We start from the raw sequence: 25,310 nt of genomic DNA, 5'->3' as shown, positions 1-25,310 counted from the left end.
TTGACAGCAGCAAATTGCAGAGTGGTCTCTTAGGAGTCAAACTGCAGAGTAAATGCTGCTGTGTATTAATGTGTTCGCAGTGCCTCAAGTACAGAAGTGGAGAGGGGCAGTGTGAGGAGCTCTCGCTCCCACCAGCGACGGTGCTCCGTCTCTGGTTCTCAGTGCCCGAGCTCTCCATGCAGCCCAGATGGGGATTCTGATTGCCGCTAATGGGAAATGTAATCATTCACTTTGATTTAAAATTGTTCTGTTTTTTTTCTGCTAGGTGTATTATGTGGCTGCAGCTTAGCTACCCTTAGCATACGGCTCCTTTTCAAACAAATAAATCCCAGTTAACCAAGCTGGGGGGAAGGAGGGTAGGTGGGGGGAGTGTGCGTGGCAGAAAGAAATCCAATTATTTCAGCATTTCCATCTTTGCATAGAGACATTTGTCTTTCCTGTATATTGTAAAACTCATTTTAGCACTGACCATGAGTTTTCTCTTTGCTGGAGCAAGATTTCTTGGGATGTGAGCACGTCCCATATTTTTCTCCTTGCACTTACTGCACTGGATTTTCTTTGTGTGGCTGTTTCTTAGCTCCTGGTCTAAGTAGTTTTCATTCCACGTGGCTGTCATGGCCACACACATACCAAAGATATCTGCTACTTCATATAACCTGTTCCTTCTTTAAGGATTTTCCCAGGAATAATATGCAATATTCAGAAATTTGCAATTAGTCAAAATTTTTTGCCACTCTCTTCTGAGTGGATATTTCCTTTCTACAGACTTAGCAAGATTCCTAGCAGAAACACCCCTAGGATTCCTTTCCATTTAATACTAAGGATATGTAGTTTGAAAGTTGTTATGGTTCCTTCCCCTGCTTTACTGTCAAGCAGTTGAAGAGAATGTGTCCTGGATTTTTCACCAATGGTTGATTTACTCTTTGATTTTACTATTTAGTTTAAGCTTTGCTTTCTCAAATAAAGGTTAATGGGTTAATATATTTTGTGATATTTAATAGCCTTACAATTTCAATAATGTCGATTTATTGTAGAACTAGAGGATTGGGGCGGGGAGAAAGGGGGAAAAACCAAATTGTTATGTAGACAGAGCTAAACAATTTCCCCACCCTTCCGTAGTGACTGGAAATTTAAGTAAAGTGACTCTAAAAACAAACAAGTTAACTCAACTTTGTTCAAAATCCTTCCTTAGCAGAGGCTATGTCCATGTCAGGCTTTCAGAATACTATTGCTTGTTAAAATGACTTGGAGCAAGGGAGGATTTATGGGGAGGGAATTGCTGCTGACTGCCACAATGCTAGGTTTATGTCTCAAAATATTGATTTTAATTAGAAAATTGAACCTCAGTTTTAGAGATTGAAGCTGCCACTTAAAAAGGCTCTTACTTCATAGCCTTCAGACTCTGCTGCAGTGCACCGTAGCAGCCTTCGAGTGGAAAAGTTAAAGTGAAAAGGCAGAAGAGCCTCTTTACTGAAAGTGAAGTCACCTGTTGAAAAACTGAAACTAATCTGCACCACCCGGTTATCTTAAGTGTCTCAGTTTTGCTCACATTTTTTAAGTCCCCAAAACTCAAGAGTTCAGGAACAGCTGGAGTCCTGTGATATTGCAGTGAATTGGGTAGAAGGCTTGATAAATCTGGAAGAGGGAGGGGATGTTTTTGTTTTTAAAGCATTGTTAAAATTGAGTAAGCCAATGTGTAAGCTTTGAGCTTTCCAGGGATGGCCAGGATCCCATTTTGCACAAGAGCCTGCAGGAACTTACCAGGAACCTATGGTAAATAGCTTGTTCGAGCTGTGAGATCATCCTTGCTCTCTCACCTCTGTGCAGAGAGGTCGTACAATGTGCCAGGGCTTTTTCTGAGCTTTGACGTAAGTGAGGAAGGAGGGCGTAAGGAAAATGTGATTTCTGGAGAAGGTGCATTGGCTCCCATGTGTTAGTGGTCTTAGATTGCATTTCCTTGCTGGAAATTTACACATGCTGGGAATGATCTGACCCTGGAAGAGTTCAGGGAGGGGAAAAGGAAAGCAAAATGTTGTTAAAATGATGCTTCCTCTATAGAATGGGTGAAGGGAGGGGAAAAAAAATAGAAAGGAAGAACTACCAGTAACCAGGCTGTTTCCCACCCTATAGGCAGAGGCATCCCAGATATAAAGTATCATTTTTATGGGTATCAGATGCTGCGAAACAACTCCGTTCCTCTCTGCTTCAGTTGGCTTGTACTGAGTCGCTTAGAGGGAATTCGCAAAGAGTAGAGAGGGGTGGTGGTTAAGCAAGTGATATTTCAGTTTTGTTGAGCTTTTTTTGTGGTTTTTGGCTGTTCTGTGTTGTAGTATGCATAGTTCCCTTTGCTCTGAATGACACTGTTAATTTCTCTTTTGGGTGATTTTTCACACAAGGGCTAATCGCACGTTTCTATAAATTATATTAATTTAACTTATTTGCCTAACTGTTGTTCTGCAGTGAGTAGCACGGATGTTCTCCGATTCTTGGCTGTGTGGTCTGGCTGCATTTGGAAGCAGAACAGAGACATCTGAAAAGCATTATTTGGATTATGCATGCTGGAGCATCTAATCTTACCTTTAGGATCTGGTTCCTAAATCACGCTTGTTCTCACCCGGGTGCAGTGAGCATGTGTTCCCCAGTATGGCACTGCCTGTTGTCATGCAACTAAAGTTCAGATATTTTAATATCACAAGTACAAAGTAAAGTAGAACTGCCCCCCTGGCCTGAGCTGCAGGTCTCAGTCTAGGTTTGTAAGGAATCTTTTTTGCATTATTATGCAAAATAATAATTATTACTTTCTAATTTTAATTATGGCTGGGAATATAGAATGGAGAGTAAAACCAATTTTGTGTACTCATCGGACACTTCTTTTGGTTTTAAAGTCACAAACGGATGATCATTGTGCACTCGCATGTCATTCACTTTCCCTGGAAGAGATTTCTAATTGTGCAAGATATTTTAAAACACTTTTTGTCTTTCTTTCTGTACTTGCAGAGTATGATTTCATCCATTGTAAATAGCACATACTATGCCAATGTGTCAGCAACCAAGTGCCAGGAGTTTGGGAGATGGTACAAAAAGTACAAGAAGATTAAAGGTAAATTGATTTTTTTGTGACTTTCCAAGTTCTTGAACTTCTGCTGACAGTTTGAGATTATTTGCTTTAAGTAAAAGTGATAATAAGCTGTAATAATATTAGTGAATTTGTCTACAAAGAGGGCACAGGCACAGCACATTGGAAATTAAATCTGATACTTTACAAACAAGGCTGGCGTGAAAACACAGGCCACTTAAAACATGCTTAAAATATCCCATTTAGTTGTGCTGAAAGATCAACTGTGTTTTGAATTAAGCTAAAACGTTTTGGAAAAAAAAAAAGTTCTAGTAGCTCTGGATTTAAAAGTTAAATTGCTATGTAAATTACCTTAGTTGCGTTTATTCATGAAAGCTAAAAAATTGTCTTTCTAACTTACATGTGCCCTTGCTCTCTGTTTTCGATACTACTAAGTGTACTGGCATTCCTGCCATGTTTTATCGTGTGGAATCTGAATACCAGTGGTGCATTTAATACCTGATTGTTAGGAGACGTTGCTAAATAACAAGGTGCTGCACCCAGTGAAGATAAGATGAAAATAGCCCATTGTTTGTATTTTTTTCTAGAACAAAATTGTATTGGTTAGCAGTGAATGCCTCAGGCAGTAAAATTATTTTATGTAAGTTCATCCCACTCTCACCACTGAAATGCCTGATCATCTTCTAATAGTACACGAAGCGATGTGACAAGCATCCGTCATGTGTAGTTTGTTCTTTTATTCATCCTTTCCTTTGGGAAGGGACTTGCATGTGTACTGGACCAACTGTTTTGGTAGGTTTTTTTGCTTTAAAACACATGTGTTTTGAGCAGGAGTTTGGGGATAGTCAAAAGCTTTTCCACAATACCAACTGGCTCCTCTCTCCCCAAATGTCCATCAGCCTTGGAGATTAGCTTTACCCCGGGATAGGTTTTTTCATAGTTTTTCTCTCTGTTACACCACTGAAGGGAAGATTCATTGTCTGAAAGAAGACATAGGCTATTTTTGTTGTTTCTGTCTGTGATCCTTTCAGCGGCCAGGAAAATCATAACAGGATTCACAAGCATTATACAGAAATAGGGTAATGTCCTGTCCTTCTTGAGAAGCCATTGTATTTGTAGTCGCATGAAGATTAGGATCTTTCAAAGAGTCTGCTGTCTTTTTCTCTTAAAAGATTGGCATACAGGAGCTATGAAAGGTTGCTTGTTTAGTTCCATAGGACAGACTAGAAATCTGCATAATAATACCATAAAGAGTCTGCTGCTTAAGTTAGGAACACATGAAACAAAATTGCATAAAATATCAGAACAAGTTCTGAGGCATCTGGTTTTCCTCTGCACGTCTGGTTTGGGCAGAGCATACCTGTAAGACAGTCAGGCCTGGGCTGTGCAGTAATTAGATTTGCACTAGGGAAAAAAAAAAAAAGAAGAATGTTTTATGGTAAAATTATTTGTGTCTAGAAGGAAGATTGTTCAGACAGAAGTGAGGTAGCAATGCAGATGAGGAAATGGAGGTGTTGCTTTTCACCTACTAAACTGATTTAGGCTTGAAGTAAAAATGTTGATTGGACATTTTAGTACATGGTTACCCTCGTGCCAAATAAACTGGATAGTTTCTTCTCTCTTTAAATTGCCATTGTGTGACTCAGAAGTGTTTTTTTTTAAATGGTGTCTCTTAATAAAAGAATTTTATTCAAAGTGCTCTAACATATCCTCTTGGTTAAAAAACAATCAAAGGAATCAAACAGCTTCAAGGTCATCACCGTTCGCTTTTACTTGCCATTCTAGGCGAACAGAAACGGGCTTTTTTCTTTTCTTCCTTCTTTTTTCCAAACTGGGCAAGGGTGCCAGTTGCAGAGGCACTGGAAGCCCTTAACTGTAGTGTTCTTAACTGTAGAGATGCCACTACAGCTTCTGAGTGTTTCTAGCACACTGCTGTCTTCCACTTTCTTCCATTCTTAGAGCATTGAATTCTTTAAGCTCTTACTTGTTTTGCTTAGTAAGTGCACAGTTAAATTGTTTAGTGCAATAAAAGCAGAATGAGACCTCAATCAAGAGGTCAAGGATCCAAACCTGAAGAGTTTGCCAGATAACTCTGTATCTGTGCTGTTCAAAGAGACACAGCCAGTCGTTGCTGTTTGGAAGTGTATGTGTGTGTTAGTAGGAGGAGAAAAAGGAAGGTTAAGGTATGTGTGAAGTAAACACAAGCTGCTATAAAGCAGTTCAAGTAGTGTTGATTCATCAACCATATGAGTGGGAGAGAAAACAAAGAGTCTATGGCAGGTACAGCGGTGCATGGAGAATAAACAGCCATGCAACTTCAGGGCAGTAATCTAAACCCCCTGGAAACAGGAAGACTTCTGCCCTTCTTTGGGTGGTTTCAATTTCTCATCATCTCTGCTTTCATGACGTTTTGTTTCTTTTCTGTAGCCAGATATTCCTAAAGGACAGCGCAGTTAATATGCAAGATCAGTGACTTGAGTTATATGCTTCAGTCATCACATACTCCTTTAATAATAATTATAAAAAAGGACTTAGGTTTTCCATGAGGCTGGATGGATGATGCAGCAATTCATTTTTCGGGTTGTAATCTGGATAGATTGGTTAAAACTATAATTTGGAGTCTTTGGGACCAGCACTCATATCCATGTGTAACTCTAGAGCCGGTTATTAGAAAGTAAAAGCAAAAAAACAATTCACATGAGCTGTGGTAAACGCAAAATAGGAAGGGGCTTCAAAATAACTTTATTGACGTTGCAAACTAAATGCAGCCTACAGTGTTAAATGTGTTTCCTATTATCTACTAATGTCTGTTTTAATAAAACAGTGGGAACTAAATGGTTGCTTCTTAATCAAAACCATGATTTCCTAAACATAAGCTATGTGATTCTGTTACAAATTGCCACATATAGATCTCCTAGGTCAAACTTTTTTCCTTTCTCATAGAAATAAATAAACAGTAAAATAATTATACACTCTGGAAGATCAAAGTAATTACAACTGAAGCCAGGCAAAAATAAAAAGTTCTCTGGAAAAAAAAAAAAAAAGAAAAGCATCAGGTTGCCGAGTATACAGTTAATGTTTAAATAAATATAAGAAAGTGAACAATCAATAATTCGATATCATTAGCAACAGATGTAAAAGCTGTACACAAATGGAATTGTATCAAATCTCAAGTAAACATTCTCAGTGTGCATTCTGTTGAACTCACCGAAAAGACAACTAAATTATTTACGCTTGTAATTTAAAAAAAGTTTTCAGTTAGTTCAGCTCAGCATGGTAATTTTGTCTTGTGTCAAGACGATGCTAGAATAAAATTCTGCTTGAATTTTTTCTCCCACCCCACCCCAGCCTCTTAAGGTTTTAAGACATTCACAGTTTACTCAGCGGCACGAGAGTTATTATATAGACGGATTCGGGAATTGACTGGTGTGAGGATGGAGGCTTTCTGTCTCCTCCTGGCTCTGAGCCTACCACTTGGGATACGTGCGAGGACACGACTGAGTTTATAATGGGGTGTCCACTCTTGCCAGTCTCCTTGGGATACACGTATATATTTGAAGGAGAGCTTAAATCACACAGTTCTAATGGAAAATGCACAGTAGCCGGGAAACAAAAAGCTTACAGTTCTTCTGTGAACTTTCCCTTCCTCTCGTGGACGTCTGTAATCATTTGCGGTGGTAATTAAGCTATCTAGTTTGTGTTGTAATTTTGTTCAGAATATGCACCGTGAATGAATTTAATATTACTATGTGAAGCCTTTTTTAAACTCTTTTTATTTAGTTTTTTATTTTTCTTCTTTTTGAGGGATGCAAGGCATTTTAGTACACAGTTGTGCGTACGTGACGGGGTTTAATTGTGTTTAAACCTACTTGAATGAAGAATCAGAGTTCCCCCTTTTTCGTAAAGGTTACATATTGATTGATGACAATTATACAGCAGTGGCTTAGTCCAGTGGTTCTCAAACTGTCTTTCTCCTGCCCAGTCCCACAGGGTTACTCCTCTCAATCTGAGAACCACTTGTCTGGTTTCTCTAGGTGCTGAACTTGATGAAGCTGGGAGGAGGTATTCAACGTTGTTGAAATTCAGGGTTTGAATAATTGGTAATTTGATTAACAAATAGATACACAAATAAAAATAACACTTCGTAAGTAACTATATACCTATATATATATATATATATATGTATGGAGAGAAGCATTTCAGAACTTTGCCATGCGACTCAGATCATTGTTAAGAGATCAAACTTGTACCAGTTACCTACTCATTGCCCAGTGTTTTGGGTTCGTAGCATTTAGAATATTTTTTAGCTCTATTTCTCAATAGATATTTCACTTCCAAGTGTCATGCTTTCTATTTTTATCAGGAGGACTATCACTGTATCAGATTTCTTTCACAACTGAAACTCTTAACTGGTGTGAATTTTTTCTTTTTGCCTGATGACACAACTTAGCTTGGTGGGAGGAAGTTAGGAAGGCAGAGGGGAGAAATAAATACGTTGTGAACTTAAAAATAAAAAGACATATTTTCTTTGTCTGCGTATTAAGAACATTTCATCTTTGCTCCTGCCATCAGTGGCTGTCAAAATATAGCTTTCTGTGGATGTGAGTTTTGAGACTGTGGCTGTATCAGAGTTTTTGTGAAATGATGATGCTTTTCAGTTTAAAGGAGGAGGGCTCAGTTATTTCTATTTCAAAAGCTCAGGAATGTAAGAAAAAGCTTTCATAGCTTCCTTAAATTGAAAATCTGCTTTGGCTGCTCTTTGGTTTTTCCAATATTACTGATTTGTTGTTTGTGTGCTGTTTTATTCTTGAAAGTATGTTTGCTTACTTCCCATAATGGATAGACAGAGCAATCTGTTTTTCTTATAATGGGTTCTAGAGGCTGTTGTAGGTTGAGAGAGGTTAGAAACAGGATTCAGAAGGGCTCCCAGCTTTGTTATGTCCAGGCTGAAGGAACCTAGGATTGCAGCACGGTGATAATGCCAGTGCAAGTCTGGGGAAAATTGTCATGACGTGCTTTGAGGAATGGTTTTTAATTGTTCCTCTGAAGCAGATGTTGTGGAGGCCTCATGAAAAGGCACACTAGATCTTTCCCAAGCAGTGTTTTTGGCTTTTAAAAATACCCTATTTATTGATACATGCGTGTGTATATGTATCTATGTAAATAGAGGGGGGTATATATGTGTGTGTGTGTATATATATATGCATATATAGATCTTGACCTTTTGCCTTTTTAACTAACAGATTGAGGCAGAAATGTTAAGTTTTTTAAGAAGAGATCATTTCATGTCTTGTTTGGATATTAGTTGTGGCTCTGGCACTAAACCAGTTAGGGTCATTCAGGTCGGCTCTGTGGCTCTTGACATTACTATAATTTTTCCTTTGCTTACTTTTACACTCCTGACTGTGTATTTATTTCACTAAAAATAGGACTTTCCTCACTTTCTTAAGGGAAAGGGAAAGAAAATAACATCGTTCACAGGCGAGCTTTTCAGCATCTAGGTGACATACATGACCTGAAGATCATCTCTGACTCCGAGACATCTTCTTAGTCTGTGGACTGCTGTGCTGTTTTATGAGGAGAGTGGTTCATCAGTTCGCGTTGGTCATGAGGAAAAAGTGGCATCTCTCTTTAAATATAAGTTTAAAGTTGTCAAGATTCAGCAAGAGTTATAGACCCCTTGACTGCTGTTTTCCACGCCCACATTAGCATTTTGTATTTCAGCATTGTCCCTGATGCTAAGTGCCAGTTTGGGGGATTCATGCGTGTGTATTGTTAAGAAACAATTTACCCACTGCAGTGCGTTCCAGGGGCTTTATGAGTTGTGGCCCTCTTGGCTATTCCTCTCTGTAAAGAGAATTAAAACAGCCCCTTTGGGTTTTTTGGGTTTTTACTTAAGCTTAACTTTTATCTAAAGTAAATGCATATATGAATTTCAACTTCACAGAATGTCTTTCATGTCTTCTGGCTGTTTTGGAATAATGGCTCTCACTCTTCATAGTACATGTGGTGTGGCAGAAGGATACGTGCGGTTAGCTGAATGCTCTCTCTTGCACGTGCGTGTGGCTGGAGCTGCAGCCGTTGCTGCTTTAGGGAACATACGCCTTTACAATAAAGGTTGGAAACCTTTCTGTAGAGAAACTGCCTAGCCACTTGTCCCGTGTCTTGTCCCTGCCATGCAGGGACATTATACCTTTTTTAATTAAGAGATGCTGACTAAACCTCCTCAAATAATGTCACTCACCTTTACGGTTTTAAAATGTTTCCTGTTTCAAGTACAGGGCTTTTCTCAGCAAGGACCAGTTGTGTGCTGAGGCTGGGACTTCTGTCCAGCCACTTTTGAATTCTTAGTAAAGAATGGTCATCTTCATTTTCTAAAAAGCAAACACTTTTTTTTTTTAATCTGCAGAACCTCAAAATGAATTTTCCTTCACATTTACAAAAATATTTTGTTGTGCTGCCAAACAGTGACATGTTAGCTCAAAAGGAAAGGAATTTTTAGAAAGTAAGCATTGGTGGAGATTAGACTGGAACGGGAGGAAAACCTGAAGCTTAGGTGCAGGCATAAGCTTTCCTGGTGCAAAAGCTGCAATGTGGCTGGCTGTGATCCCATGGATTTCATAGAATACATAACTCTGAGAGCAGAATTGAGTTCTGTTCACTCAAAGTATCTGAAGAGTTTATATGTCTGCCTTAATGATGTTTATCTTCTGCCTCATTCCTTTCACCATCTCTGTTGTTATGAAACAGGAGGAGATGCATACGTATCTCCTGGAAGGATTGCACAATTGACTGGGTGTTCTAGGAGGTTTGCACCTACCTCTTGAGGTGCCCACAAAAGGTTAGTACTTAAATAGCAGGACAGACTTCTGTCACAGTAGTTTGTCAGGAAGGGAGATATTTTTATACCAGATGAGAACATCAGTCCATCTAAACCAGTACTCTGTGTTTCTGTCAGACAGTTCTGAGTAATGTTTGCCCTGCTTCTCCTTTTCCGTTTCACCTGACCAATATTCATGCATTAGACCAGGTAGTCACTAAGGCACCTTCAACGTAATGCTTTTCTCTGCCAGATGGATCTGGCATGTCCTGTCTACAAACGATGTTAACATGATGTTAACATGATTGTGAAGAACTGAGTTCATACTTGTATGTGCCCTTTTGAACCCGTACAGTAACCCAAAAATAATCTGAAAATAAGATCATGGGTTAAATTATTCTCTTCTGACATGCATCTTTGGAAGCAGTGCAGTCCAGGGACAGCCCATGGGAAGAATATGACTTAGTATGTTTAAGCAGAACGGACAGAAACCATGTTAGCATCTCTGTGTCCCAAGAGATGACTTGGATCTAGTCTTTAGGACAAGGGGAGGAGAAGGTCAGCTGCACAGAGAGAGTCAGCAATGTTAGTACACTCTGCTCAGTTCACCTGAAACTGGTGCTGATCAAAGGCCCACTTTTAATGATGGTTCTTCTAAATACAAAAATAGCGATTGGTGCTTTGGTGGGAACGGAACGATTTGCAACACAACCAAGAACAGACAATGGCCTTTCCTGTCTGTTTTCCATTAGGCTTGGATAAAGGCCTTTGCTACCCACAGCCAGCAGCCAGACAATTTCTGTATGTCCTCTACAGCTATTTTGAGGTTATTTGGTATCCTGCAGGAGTAGAGGAAGAGAAAGGTTTTAAAAGTTACAAATTCTAACTTATCAAGTCTGCCTCTCCGGTCAACCTGCTTTTTCTCCAGTCCTGACTGCAGGAACAAATGGCCCAGGCAGAGATCAGACAGTGAATGAAGACAGTGAACGACTTTGGGGAAATACGAAGATTAGATGTTGAACGAAAATGAGACTCCTCAGACCAGCCCTTTGCACTGAAGTGGTTAAGTGGGCTGTGATTAAAAGAAATAAGTAATTATCCTAATTATAGATGAAAAGATACAGAATTACCACTTTAAAAGCACCTCCTGTGCTCTGGAGTGGTTCTGTTATTTACAAAGTGGTAGCTCATAATTATGTAGCATAAGCAAGAGGGCACCCTCCCGTTGTAACGCAGCAGCCCTGTCTCTCCGAGGCGGAGGGTGGTACTGTGCCGGAGAGCGCTTCGTCCCCCAAGCACGGCTCCAAAGTTCAGGTCTTGCTCCAGTGAGTAGGATGGTGCTAAGCCAGGAGAAATTGTGGGAACCTTTCTGTCTCAAGCTGAGTGCAGGGCACACTAGAGTTCACAGAGCCCTCCCTGCTTGGCCATGACCACTGCTGGTAATGGCTTTTCTGATCACCAGGTTTTAAATAATAAATAAAACAAAGAAGCAAATTCTGGAGCACTGGAGAACAGTCCTGGGTGGTGACATCCTGTCACAATTGAAGCATGGCAATTCTGCCGGCTAGTAACTTATTACAAAACGTTTCTTTACCAGCCTCTTCCCACTCTGGGGCAAAGTGCCCGTATGCCTGTGGGACTGAAAAGTTCAGGACTCGCTGGGTCATGGGTGCTGGCGGGTCCTCTGTGCCGTGCAGCGCTGGGAGACGTGTTGCACTCTTGCTCTCCCTGCCGCATCCGTTATTGTGCATAGGAATTTGGTTTCCAGTGCTGTCAGTCAATTCAGTGCTGCTCATAAGCCCTAAATGCCCCACAGGCTGTTTGTCAGAATGTTCCTATTAACAACTCAGTGAAAATAAAGGGTGAGGGGAAGGGAAGGTGGAGAAATAAATCTTATTTTAAATCTTTTGAGCTGGTTTTATTTCAAATGGAAAGTTGCATGCGGACCACCCCAAGCTATTGTGCTGTGGACCGCGCCAGCTGCTTGACTGTGCAAGGAAGATTGGGTAGAGGTTAAGAGGAAGGGGAAGGGTGCGCTGGATTCCTTTTGTGCTGTATCCAGGAAGTTTCTGACTCGGTATGGAGTTGAAATACATTGACACACGTGGTAATCATTACAAGAAGAGAAAGGAACATTGAAATATGACAATTTGCTGCTCCCATTCTGGGGATTATGTTGGTTTCTGACTGTCTTGTAGAGGTAGTGACATGTTGTAAGGGGGTATAGGAAAATGAAGGGCAGATGCTATCCTGGAGTGCTCTGAGAGCTGCTTGTTGAGCTTAGCACAGTACCTGTCGTCCAGACACCTTATATCTGCCTGCCTAGTGCTTCAGAAGGGTGTGTGGCTCTGAAATATGGCAGTACTGTTGTACTTGGTTTAAAAGAGCTCTTCAAGCAAAGATCTGCAGAATCGTGTACCAGCCAGTGCGATGCAGGGAGAAAAGGGAAACGCTGCCATGTCTTTTGCTGTGGTCACACCACAGATGGAGGTGGGTAACAGCCTCCTGGACCAGCTTTTGTTTAACTCGCACAGGCATCGCTAGCAGAGGAAGGTTATCAGCAGTGCTTGAACACAGGCAGCACACGTCTGTGGAGCCCCTTCTTTCCCAGTTTAAGGTCCTGCTGCTCTGTCTTCACGGCTCTATATTCCAATATATTCAAGTACCAGCCAGTTCATACAGGACTACAAGAGCTGAAAATGTATCCCCAGTTTGAGTGGAGCCATAGCAAACAAGGGAAGGATAAGGCAAAGACTGTAATGGGGTAGCAACGTGGAAAAAGGAGCATGCAAATGGAAAAACCCTGTCTCGGGAAGATCTGAGGCAGAACATTGGTGTCACAGCAGCTTTGTGGCTCCTGTATCCCTTTTTTCTGAGAGCATTGCTGGCAAGCTGACCTGTCTCCCAGGGCAGTGCCAGTCTCCAACTCGGGGTTGTCTCAGGCTTGCTCCTGTTCAGCCCCGCAGAGCCCTGCCGATCCATAGTTGCCAAAGAACAACAGGGAATCTGATATGGGCACTGTGTTAGAGAAGGAAAGAGTCTTGAGGAGTTGAGTAATGCACATTTTTTCCATCCAGCGTAACTGTTAATGGTAACCTTTTATTATTGAAGTGGTTGAAGTGACTAGAATCTGGTTTGTTTATTGGGAGTAGAGGCGTGGCTGTATAGTGTAATGTGATTGAAAAAGTAAACTGATAATAAGGGAAAAATACACCTATAGCAGCAAGTCAGGTGATGTCTCTGTGTAATTGTAATTCCAAGTAGCTCTGCAGAGATTAACAGCCTGGCAGCCTTTTCATCTTAAACTTTATTTTTATAGGGGTTTATAACTTGGCACTAAAGTCAGGAGTGGGTGGAAACTTGGCAAATGTGGTTCAGCCCAGAAAGTGAATGTTATTTATATTTATTTCTCACCAAGTTTTCAAAAACACTTGGTTACTGTTTTTGTGTTCTAACAAGTAGTAATTTGTTGGTTTCAGTGACTTATTCTCTGTGTGTTTCTTAAACTACAAAATAGTTCAGAACTTATTTCAGCTCTTCTGAAACTCCTAGTGGAAGGCCTCTAGATTTCCAGGGGTGTAAATGAAGACCGAAAGTAGTTCTTATTCTATTTTCTTTTAGCAGGACGTTCCAAGTATTTCACGTACACAGAGCAACATCTTTATTGTATTTACATCAGATTAATTCCTGATTGCCAAGTAGCTACTGCACCTTTGGAATAATTACATTTGGTTTTGCTGGCAATTGTGTGTATTTAATGGCATTACTCAGGTGCAGGCTTACCGCAGAGAGACTGAGGAGGTAATAGTAAGGATGGCCGTGCGGGCTCTGAATTGTCAGTGTCGCAGAACATGGTCTGGGGCTGTGATAAAGCAGCCCCTCTTCCTCGCTCGCCCGCCCACACGTGACATCGCTATATTGACGCTGGGTCCATCCCTGGTATTAACACTGCTCGTATTTCATACTTCACATTGATTTCATGTCTGTTCCCAAAGCCAGAGGCTAGCGGTATAGAGCCTTCTGTACCTGATTCTCAGGGAGGCCTACTGACATCGTGAGGAGCGGCATTTGAATAGGGATTTTCAGTATTTTCAGCAAACTGAAATACTGTGTTATGTCTCTGGCAGGCTGTGGGTAACATAGCAGAATAGTCATTTGCTGACATTAGTGTTTGTGTATTGAACGTATTGCATTGCATTTCATAGTTGAAATACACTGCACAAATAAGCACTTATTTAGAAAATCAGTCGGGGTTGAAATATTGGCCTTTGTGGAAAAATGGAATTAATAATTTTCTTAGAAACGCTTAATTTTTATTTTAAAACGTTTTTCTAAAGCAATTGTTTTATGGAAGGTTAAAGATGTTGTGGGGTTTTCCTTTAAAAGAATGGGAAGAGTGAGTTAAAATTTCTTACAAGAAAATCCTGGGTACTAATTCACCTCGTTGTAAAATTCAGTACTTGTGATGTTCCGGAATGACAGCTCTAAAGATAGTAACTGTGTGTGTTTGTGTGTGTTCAGAGCATGACTCCCTCCCCAGTGAGAATTCAACGCTCTCCGTCTGAGATTAACTCTGGAAGGTGAAAAGAGCTGTCTTTCTATTTAGAAGGAAACAGAGAAAGTCATCAGTAAACTGTCATCCTGAGTATTAACTGTGTAAAGCTTCAAAGCTTTATATAGATTAAGTTTTAAAAAAGAGTTCAAAGCCTTGTACAGTTGTTAATCATGATACAAGTTATAATAGTATTATGGCATTTATGAAATAAATCCTATCTTGTTACTTGCTGAGAGCAATACAAGAGTGAGGCGGTAGTTTTCTAGTTGTATGATATGTGTCCCTGAACACTTTTCTATCAGATCAATATATAAATGCCTATCCAGTTGCATGTAGTGAGGCTCATGGAATCTGCAACCTACTGTAAAATGACTTCTGATTACTTAAAATTATCCAAGTAATAGTTATAGTTATGTACTTTTTAAACTTGATTTCCTATGTCAAATACTACTTTTAGAGGAAATTTAGGTCTGTGATATGCACATTTAGTTCTGCAGTTACATGAAAAGATATTGCAGTATTGCTGACGTAAGATATTTAAAAAGACAATCTGTCTCTGTATATAAAATTACAGTATATGCATTTGGTTTGTAGTGTTTAATTTTTTGTACGGTGTCACTTCAAGATCACGGGTCTTTGTTGTGCTAAACAAAGTGGTGGGTTTTTTTTTAAGAGAGTGAGGCCGCTTTCTTGAAAGTGGACATTCATGCAGAGATGCTTTAAGGTTTCTGGACAGACTCATAGTGGTGGGGCTTTGGATATAGGAACCATTGCTTTAAAATTTTCTCATGTGTGAATCACATGGTTTTGTAGCATGCTGTCACACAAGCAGCTTGATTCTGCTGTAGTGCATCTGGGTGCACTTTATCCACACACAGCGCAAGGTAGAATTTATGTTGGAGAAGATATAGTTGCTGAGTTTGTAATGAGAAGCTGTTCCATGAGCTGCACCGGGAAGTCTGGTTTCCATTGGGTTTGTGTGGGTGGATACTAATTTGGCTTTCTTTCCTTCACCTAGATGCCAGTAATTCTGAAACATTCACCCCTTTTAAAAGTTACTCAATTTGATGACAGGTTCAAAAGTCAGTGACAGTGTGAGTGGAAATGTCCAAGCTCGTTTCTTTAGGAAATGAGGCTGGAGAGGATACCTGCTACCGATTTGATAAGGAGGCTTCCTGAGCAGTGGGTGATGCCTGAGAAGTCCAAAAGAATGTTAATTATTGTTGTTGCTTTTACTTTGTGCTGCTTTTGCTCATGTTTCTGTGAAGCTTTTATGCAAGTGCAGATTTGCAAACTAAAGCGGGTGCTGTTGTGTACAGTCACCTGCAGTAACCCTTACTCTAACAGTCCTCTTCTAAGTGCAAACTGAAATGACAGCAAACTAATTTTTCTCTTTTAACAGTGGAAAGAGTGGAAAGAGAAAACCTTTCAGACTATTGTGTTCTTGGTCAACGTCCAATGCATTTACCAAATATCAACCAGCTGGCAACCTTGGGAAAAACTAACGAACAGTCTCCTCATGGCCAAATTCACCACAGTACTCCAATCCGAAACCAAGTGCCAACGATGCAGACAATGATAAACCCTGGGCTCCTGTCTCCTCAGCTCAGTCCACAACTGGTGAGGCAGCAGATAGCAATGGCCCATCTGATAAACCAACAGATTGCTGTCAGCCGGCTATTGGCTCACCAGCACCCACAAGCTATCAACCAGCAGTTCTTGAATCATCCACCCATCCCTAGAGCTGTCAAACCAGAGCCATCAAATTCATCGGTGGAAGTCTCTCCAGATATTTACCAGCAAGTCAGAGATGAGCTGAAGAGAGCCAGTGTGTCTCAAGCTGTCTTTGCAAGAGTAGCATTCAACCGCACACAGGTATCAATTTCTATTCTATAACCAAGAAGTGCTGAGGGGGCAAAGTTGTGGCTCTTGTGGGGCTGTATGGTTCTTGCAGATCAAGGCAGGAGGTATGCCATAGAAACAGGTCAAACCACCCTCCATTTTTTCCCCCAGTCTCTTTGTCAGGATTGAACAAGACTGCTTCTTCCTGGAAGAGCTGTTCATTTGCATTTGGTCACCCCTGTGCTTTACCTGAGCTTTGTTCTCTAGCAGTAATTCTGCTCGTGTGAATTCTTCCCTGAAGTCCTCTCTGTGGTTGTAAACTTCCACATCTGCCCCTGCCTGATGGCCAGGAGGAGGTAACAAGAGACTGTGAGAGTCAGAGGTGTCTTTGGGCTTCTGTCGTTGCCTCAGTTCCTTCCTGTGGCACAGCTGATGCCACAACTAGTGCCAGAGGCTACTGCCACAAGAAATGTGTAAGACAAGTGTGCATAGGCATAAAGACTGACTGCTGGGAAAGATGTCTGCCATTTGCAGCAGATCATGTTTGCTTTCATACATCTGACACAGGTTTTCTCCCTCGCCTAGTGAAATGCAGATGTTGAGACGATCACATGATAGCGTCAGCTTAGGCTTAGCACCTGGAGTACCCAGGGACAATGCATGTCCAGACAGACAAGCCATTTATGTTTATCCTGCTGCCAGATGCCATTCAAGGCATTTGAAGTATGAGCTCTCAATTGTGGTACTCTGTAACAAGGCTAAAGAAATGGAAAGTGGCTTCATATTTAATATTGGTACAAATTTATTTTGTGCAATCAGAGTTGGTCTTTGAGGTAAGCTTTACCAGCAAGGAAAAAACAAGCGCCACGTGTATGTGTCTCCTGGAGGTCTGTCCCTTGCCCCATACACTGCCTTTGTCTGTTCTCCTGGATTAATGATTTTCTTTGGCACTGCCATTTTGGAAATGCCATGTTATGAAGGAACTAATTAAAGTGTGGAGCACATTTTTATTACTTCCCTTCTTCCATTAAATTCATAAGATGGCTGCATTCAGAAAAAACATTCACTTCCAATCAACGTGATTTTGAGTTCTGGGGTTAGCCTTGAGGATATCAAATGAAAACTGCATAGGAATGTATGAGTATTTCCTCTTTAAAATGCTGCTTTTAATTTGGAAAAGCTTTTCATCCCTCTGGGATCATAACCCATTTTATATAAAGCCTGGTATAATCAAGTTAGATGGTATTGACAGAATGACATATTCTGAACTCGAGCGAGAGGTCAGCAGTAACGTTGAACGTTGCTGGTGAGGGTTTTGCCACCATCACGGAACATGAAGCTCTGCTTTAGCCAGATTGGGAGACCTGGGTTGGTAACGCCCAAGTCTGCCATTAAACCAAAAGCTCATCCCCCAATGAGAAAGCTGTCATACAACTTGTGTGTTAAATCGACAGTTCTGCTGTAGTATTTAAAAGGAGGCAAGGTTTTGATTCTGTGTGTCTAGGAAACCCCAAGCCTTGCGTATCACTGACCAGACATTGCAGATTGACTTTCTAGGACAGCAGGGAAAAGGCAAGCATGTGAGAGAGACCACTCTGGCCTTTTCCTAGCAGTGGCACAGCACTGCATCTGCCTGTGGTGTTTATTAGCAGCCACGGTACAGGTTGTGCCACACTCTTGACAGATAAAATGAAATCTGGACTAAATCAGCTGCAGTATGGTTTGGGGGGTTGGGGTGGGAGTGGGTTGTTTTTTCTTTTTTCTTTTTACACCTCCTGCAGTATTCTGACATAGATCTAGTGGTTCTGGGAAACTAAACAGGTCTTCGGGGTGAAATGTGGTTTCGTCCCAACTTCAGTGGCTCCTGGCAGTGTGACTGTGGGCCAGTCACGCCTGACAGCATTTTCAAATGCCCTTTAAGACTTAGGACACCAGGTGTGTAACCATTCAAACTGGGCTCACTCATCGGGAGCACGGACCTGAGCAGACATGTCAAGGTAATGTCCTTTGAGAAGGTGCCAAGCACCTTTCCTGGGAAGGACTGCAGCTGGAAATGGGACATGGTGCTTTGTCCTCTGACCAGTTTACATTTGAGTTCAGTGTATAAAATGGGGTCTGTAATTCAGGGTACTAGTATCACTGGTTTTGTCAGTCCTCCTGTCCTCCTGCTGACATTTACCTTAGGATGCACTCATTTCTCTAGCTTTCCTTTAAAAAAAAAACTTCCTGATTTTGATCACTTCATTACAAGATATCAGACACATAATTTTATATAAAAGGAAAGAAATTACCTACTTCTTAGCCCTCCATCATAAGTAATATGATGTACTGTACAGTCCATGGCGCTGATTCCAGAACAGGCGAGTCTTAAACATCCATAAAAGAGCTGCTCATCTCAGAGCTGTGTTTCATTAGTCTACAGGGCCTTAATGTAGAAGACCAGTGGATCTTACATATAGTGCATCCTGTCCCTAGGAGCCATCACCATAGCAAAAGAGTGTAGGTACATATTTATGCTTCCCTGTCATCAGCTTTTAATTCCAACTCCCCTCGCGTCAGAGACTGAGGTATTAAGAAGGCAGTCGGCCTTGCACTGCACAGTAGAAGATGTGGGATGTTCCCACGCACCCACGGTGGAGAAGCAAACTCTGTTAAAGGCACTTGAAGTGGAAGTTCAAGTCTGCTCTCACCACCTTGCATTCCCCCTGCTGCCTCCAAGGATCCTCTGCTCGGGAGGTGCAGAGACCACGTGCGTTTCTGTCTGGAAATGTTTGGGTTTGTTGCGTTCCACAGGAAGTGCCAGCCTTAGAAACTGGAGGTCTGTTGTTTCTCATGATGGTACCAAATAATAGATGCTGTATGCCAGCCAGCTAATAATTGTATTAATCACTGCATTATGGGCCACTGCTTAATCTGTCTTCATGGTAGCTCTGTGGTGCACATTAGCCTATAATTAAGTATAGCTTCATGAAATATGTACTGTGAGGCTTGTTTAATAGATAAACTATTCTCTAATTTATTTTAAAGTCCAATGACCTACATACTCAGTGCTGAAAAACCCCCTCTTACTAACATTATTTCTCCCCTGAGACCTTCCATCTGAGCACATCTGTTAAATGAAGTAGAGGAAGCTTTGATCCAAACTAGGCTAAATCCATCGGAACAAATGGCTGGCACATGTATGTATACAAGTGTGTGGGAAGGGGGACATGAGGAGGGTCAGAAGAAGGGGAGGTGCAATTGTATGGTTTGTGAAACATCCAAGTCTTTCTCTTAAAGTTGGAAGTACATGGCTTAAGACAACAATATTTACTTATACCTGTGGCCATGTTGTCTGAACACATGAAAACAAAGCGCTTCAGGCTCTGTGACAAGTCCTGTGCATTTCCTGGGGCACAGCGCTCCCACTGAGGTCCCACTCTGAGATGGGGACTGAACATCAGGCAGCTTCGTACCTGCTGTGGGCATGAGAGAGCTGCATGGGGTGTTTGGCTAGGAGCTGACCCAGGCTGTGTTAGCTATAAAGAGGGTTTCTTTCAAAGTTCCAAAGTGAACACTTTCAGATTTGTTTGAAACCGGGTTTGAAGAACCCTCAAAGTGTATATGACTGATTGTAGTAAATGCCTTGGGCTAACCTCTGCCCCATCTTTTCATTTTATCTTTAGAGTCAATGTCACAATTTTAATTCACCCTACTGTGGAATCTAAATGCCTATTTATTCAGCAAGCAGGACAGGTAGAAGAGAGTTCTCAGACCCACAGAGACAATATAGTTATTGAAAGTGGTTTTAATGACACCGTTTCCAATGAATAGGAAATTCCTACTCAACCTTCAAAACATTTTAAATGGTGGTCCACAACCATGTTTGTCTAAGATAGTGTTGCCTACAACCTGCTCAGCAATTGTAAGAATGGCATATGTTGAAAAGACACCCTCTTAGGCTCTATGTAGCCTTCCTTTCTCTTGTGGAAGCTGGCAGGACTGCAGTTTTTAACTCCAGGTATGGTCCTCTCTTCTTCTTGAGTCGCTATTCAAACTTGTCAGGAAGGTGGTGTAGCCCAATGATTGGAGCTGGGGCTGTTCCGCCCTCTTCCAGGAGCCCTGTTGAGATGGGTACGATGCACACAAAGAGGACAACACACAAGGGGTGGTTATATTCCTCGCCCAACGCTTAGCTGGCCACCATTTCCCTTCCTCCAAGGCAACCAGGGGGCTCACTGGCTCATAGAGGGAAGAGTGGATCAAGGGAGTGGAGAAAGCTTGCCATGACTAAGGCCGTTAGCAGTATTGCAGGGGCAGGAGGTTCAGTTTCTTGCTTGTGTAATTGCATAGTTTGTGCTCATGTTCTTCATGGACAAGGTCCTTGGCCTTGGCTCCCTTTTGCAGCTCTGCTGGCCTGTGACCCCTAAGTTGGAAATTTGCAGGCTCCTTGATTTGAACATGTTGTTTACTGAAATAGTGTGTTCCCTTTGTTCGGACTGCTGCTATGAACTAATAGCTTGCTAATGGAAAGCTAGGCATCCTTGTCTGGGTCTTAAAAACTGAGAAGAGTGTGGGTGGGTTTGAATGGAAGGCAAAGAGCCGTATGAGGCCCATCAAACACTTGAGAGTTACATGGTCATACCCCATGTCTTTATTTTAAAATAGAGGGCATCTTCATAAAGCATGTTGACATTCAGCCAAGCTGTAAGCTGAAGTTGCTATTAAAACAGTCGTTAGTGAAAGCTTTGCTTTCTGTAAGACTTTGGCACTTTTTGATTGTATAAAACCATTCAGTCAGAAAAGTCTGATTAATACTGCAAATCCACAGGAGAAGCGCAACTGTCAGAGGCAGAGCAGATGCACCTCGTGCTTGGAATTGCCCTGTGCGCAGTTTTAAAAGCAGTCAAAGCTTTGAAAAGGCCAGAGTGAAGGAAGTGCCTGCAAGATAGAGGCTGCAGAGGGTGAGAAGGTTTTAATGGGCAGGGGGAGCAGCTGTCCTTCACTGGTCTCAAACAGTGCAGTAAAAGCAAAGGGGCTGTCCATACAGGCTGGAGTTCTCCAAAAATGCCTACCTGGCTGAAGCATGCATCATCTTTAAATCAGGATAACTTCTAGGTGACTAGTAGCCTCTAAAAGCCTGAGCACCCTTCAGGCTGGCCAGCCTAGCTACTGTGAAATGGGAGGGAGGCAGGACAAGGGGACTGCTGGCCAAAGCTGTTACCAAGGCTATGGACTTCTTCCTGGGGGAGAATACACACATGGATTTTGGCCATCCCCGGGGCAGAGTCCTTGTGCGATCTCCCTCTTGCACTATAGTGTCTCCTAATACAGCATATGGGTTGCAACAACAAGGTTGTGATAATCAAAGCTTGCTTATCGCAGGTTGTAATGTATTGACAAAATGGGCAGGTGGTGATGGTTACAGAAGAAAGAGGACTATTTTAAAGGAAATGCATGAAAATGCTCTCTCAGATTTACCTTGTCCTTTGCTGGAAGGTTTTTTAGCAAATCTGGAGGTGCTGAAGTGATCTGTGCTCTTCAAAATCCTAGCTGGAAAATAGGTCATTTGAATCCTGCTTTGCATAAGGAAAATGAACATACCCTCCTTCCTCTCCCCACTTGCTCAGCATCCCTCTGTGCTGCAGGCTTGTGGAGGTGCAGTCAGGACGGTTGGTCAGGCTGTTTGTAAGAGTCCATACAGTCTAAATCACTGGGTCAGTGAACTGCTGCTTTCTTCCTCGGGAGTGCCCAGTGAACTGCAAAGCCTATAGACTGAATGAGTGTTTCTGTTGATATCTTTCTTTTTTTTTAAGCATCTTTTTTTTTTTTGCCAATGTTTTGACACAATAGCCAAAACTAGTAAAATGTTTGGGCGAGTGGCCAGTGCTTGTTTAACTGAACAGCCTCAGAAGCTGGAAATATCCGTGAACCTGAGGCTTTTTGTATGAAACAGTTGTGGTGCCACATACAAAGAGAGCTGGGTAAAAACACCAGGCATGTTCAGGCTGCTCGTAAGTCTCTTCCCAAAGAGCACTGCTCCCTCCCTCCCGCCCTGAGTAGCTCCGGGTGAGGAACATCGGCTTTCCAGCGGGCAGATAGGAAGGCAGCGCTTACCCAGCTCGGCTCCTGCCCAGGTTAGCTGGTGCCTCACCATGCCTCTCTGGATTAAAAGAAGTAACAGCACAGGGAAACTCTACCAGCCTTGGATGTAGTGAAATTTATGATGAAATAAACTAAACTGATCCACCTTGTTTGAGGGATTCGGCCGCACCTTGGCTGCAGGAGTGGGTTGAGGCATAGGGAAACGGAGGATCGATGCTGGATGGTGCCCCAGCTTCTGCTGCGACTGTGGGCAAGTCCAGGCTCCCGCGACGAGGAAGGGGGAAATAACGCTTCTGCGGCGCGCAAAGGTGTTGCCAGTCAGTTAATAGAGGGGTTGGGGGCTCTGAGAGCAGGAGCGTGGTTGGTAAGGAAGCTGCAAAGAAAGGCTTTGGAGGCAGGCAAGGAGGGAGGCGGGTGGTGACTCCCCATTTATGTCTAATCCTGCTTTCTTTGGCGAAATTCCCCCAAACAGAAGTGGGATCAGAAAAGGGTCCTCTAAGAGACTTTAAGATTAGAAATATGGTTTGTTGAAATAACTAACTCTTCCACCTCTACTTGCTTGTGAGCCAAATCCTGGACAGAATTCCTTTTGCAAATAATTTTCCCTTTAACTTAAGCGAGAGGAAGAGAAGCAGCTTTAATTCTGTGCCTGATATCTAGTGAGACAGTCATGCTGCATTCATCGCTATGGTGTCTGCCCCGTTGTGCACAGACTTTCAATTAGCAAGGGTTCTGGTTTTGGTTGGGGGGGGGGGGGATTTTTTGTTAGGTTTTTTCCCCGCAGAAAACTCTCTCTTATTGCATGAAACCCTTTCGCGCTGCCTGCTTGTTTTATTCCTGTGTGTAATGTGGCACAAGCAGTGTTCTGTTGTGCTCACAGGAAAGAAGGCAGTCTGTAAGGGAAGTGCTTAATTTAATAAATTGCAGATTTTTGGTACATGGAATATTTGTTCCAACAGTGGGTTTTGCACTGCCCAAAATTTCAGTTTCAATTAACTTAATTGTATTCAACAGGCTGAATGAAAAGATCTTAAGTAGCATGTGAGTCAGGCTTTCAGAATGTGTGCTTGTAGGAGGCGGCTGCTGCCTGCTCAGCTGATGCACAGGAGTCCTGAGCCTTGGAAGCAAATGCACCGATATACAGAGTGTGCACGAGCTGTGCGTCTTGCTCATTTTCCAGCATATTTCAGTATAAAGGTTTGACATGCGTGTCATATAAATGGTGGCACTTTGTGGCTGCAGGTGGTCGGTCTTTCTCTGCTTCCTTTTCCCCATGCATCCCCATTCAGCTCCACATGCACATCCTGTCTTCCCTCATAAAAAGAGATACCATAATAAAAAAGAGGCTTTATTAAACTAATGCAATAAAGGCATTTTCTTTGAGGATTTAAACACTTCATTTTTAATAATAAAAATCAAATTGCCATTGTTGCACCCTGTATAAGTTTTATTCAAATCAGCCTCTAAATGCTTCGTGCCTAAGCAGCTCTCTCCTGAGATGTATGTATTTTAGCATTAGTTAAATGAGTTTAAGAACAAGGCTCATACTCTGGCTGTAGGCAATGAATCTAGAGATCAGGAGATTTCTTTTCAATGAGGGACTGATGTTATGCATTCAGCTATGCTAAAGAGTACTGGGAGACGGCTGGTCTCCCATTTACACTGGTGGAAAACCAGTCAAAGTCCTTTGAGTTCTGAAATTCATATGAACTGACACGAATGTGGCACCACACGTTTTGCCCATTGAGACAGAAGAGTTGGTCAGGGAACAGGGTGCGAACACAGTTTTGCCCAATGGAAACTGTGACAGGATGGATATGAAGGTGCTTGGTTTGGTTAACCACTCAAAAATTTCAACTGATTATCTCAAGCAATTTTGCTCAGCAAAATTGGACTGGACACATTGCCAGGTTAAGCATTTCTAAGAGACTTCCAGCACTTCTGCTTCATATCCTAGCTGGAATTAGGAAGAGATGCAAGGGAATGGAAACAAAGCAGTGAGCGTTTGAAAATGAGCTTGTGTCCTAAGAAGCCTGCAAGTACTTCATATAGAGGTTCTTCTCGAGTGCTGTATACTTAGAGGCAGAGAAGTATTTTTAGAATTGTTGACTGTATCTTATTCAGCCTAGAAGACAATATTGAAGGTGGGACCTGGAGTAAATGCAGAGAGGCAGAGAGATGTCATGGTAAAAGCTTGCCTTGATGTGAGAAAAACACAGCAGGTGGAGTTGCTTTATTTCCTTGAAGTGTTATGAGAAGTTAGTGCTTCTGCTGCAGAGCTCCCCGGGCTGACCTGCCTCCTCTAGCTTTCAATTGCAAGTAGCAGTCAATTTTAAATACAGTCATTTTAGCCTTTCAAAACCAAGTTTGTTGTTATATGTTGAAGGTACGATTTCAGTCTAGTTCAGTAGGAATGAGTAGCGAACCAGGGGTTCGCCGAGTGTTGCCTTCCATGCTGGAAACAGGCCTTGTGTGCTGAACTGGGATGCTGAGAGGGGACAGGTTTACATCACTGATCTTTAAGATTCAGATGTTGAATTTGAATAAATTCCTACATTTTCTGATCCTGATCAGGGTCGCATCTGTACCTGATGGGAAGCAGAATAGCTTTTCTATTGAAACTCTCATTTACAAGTACTGGGCTTAAAGTACTTGGAGCTTTAAGTACTACAGGAGCAATATTTTTCTAATATTTCAGCATTTTCTCTGTTGCTTTTGGCAGTAGCTGAAGCATGGAGAGGCATAAATAAACCGAAAGTATGAAAAAAGTGTTTATGCTTTTTTAGTCCTTCACATATATAATCTCCTTATACAGAACATAAAAACTGAGGTTTAGCACATTAGTTGAGTTTGTTTAAGTTTTTGCCTTGGCCAGCGTTTCGATTGTCCAAAGCCTGTTTTGAACCTTTTTAACCTTAGTGCCTGCTCCTGTA

The 25,310-nt window shown here is 41.9% G+C and overlaps 1 protein-coding gene across 2 annotated transcripts in view; it reads left to right on the top strand.

Moving 5' to 3' along the window:
- Positions 1–25,310, top strand: part of SATB2 (SATB homeobox 2) — a 138,053-nt gene that overhangs the window by 66,158 nt on the left and 46,585 nt on the right. For both annotated transcript variants that reach the window (XM_087733752.1, XM_087733751.1), the window contains exons 6-7: positions 2,998–3,100; positions 15,854–16,326. In XM_087733752.1, the coding sequence (XP_087589878.1) occupies positions 2,998–3,100; positions 15,854–16,326 (576 nt within the window). The remainder of the gene's footprint in view (positions 1–2,997; positions 3,101–15,853; positions 16,327–25,310) is intronic.

Source organism: Nipponia nippon, unplaced genomic scaffold, assembly GCF_047370975.1.
Source record: "Nipponia nippon isolate SJK-2023a ecotype South Korea unplaced genomic scaffold, ASM4737097v1 scaffold_5, whole genome shotgun sequence".
Lineage (NCBI taxonomy): Eukaryota > Metazoa > Chordata > Aves > Pelecaniformes > Threskiornithidae > Nipponia > Nipponia nippon.
The sequence above is the reverse complement of the archived record's forward strand: the minus strand, read 5'-3'. Positions and strand labels throughout refer to the sequence as shown.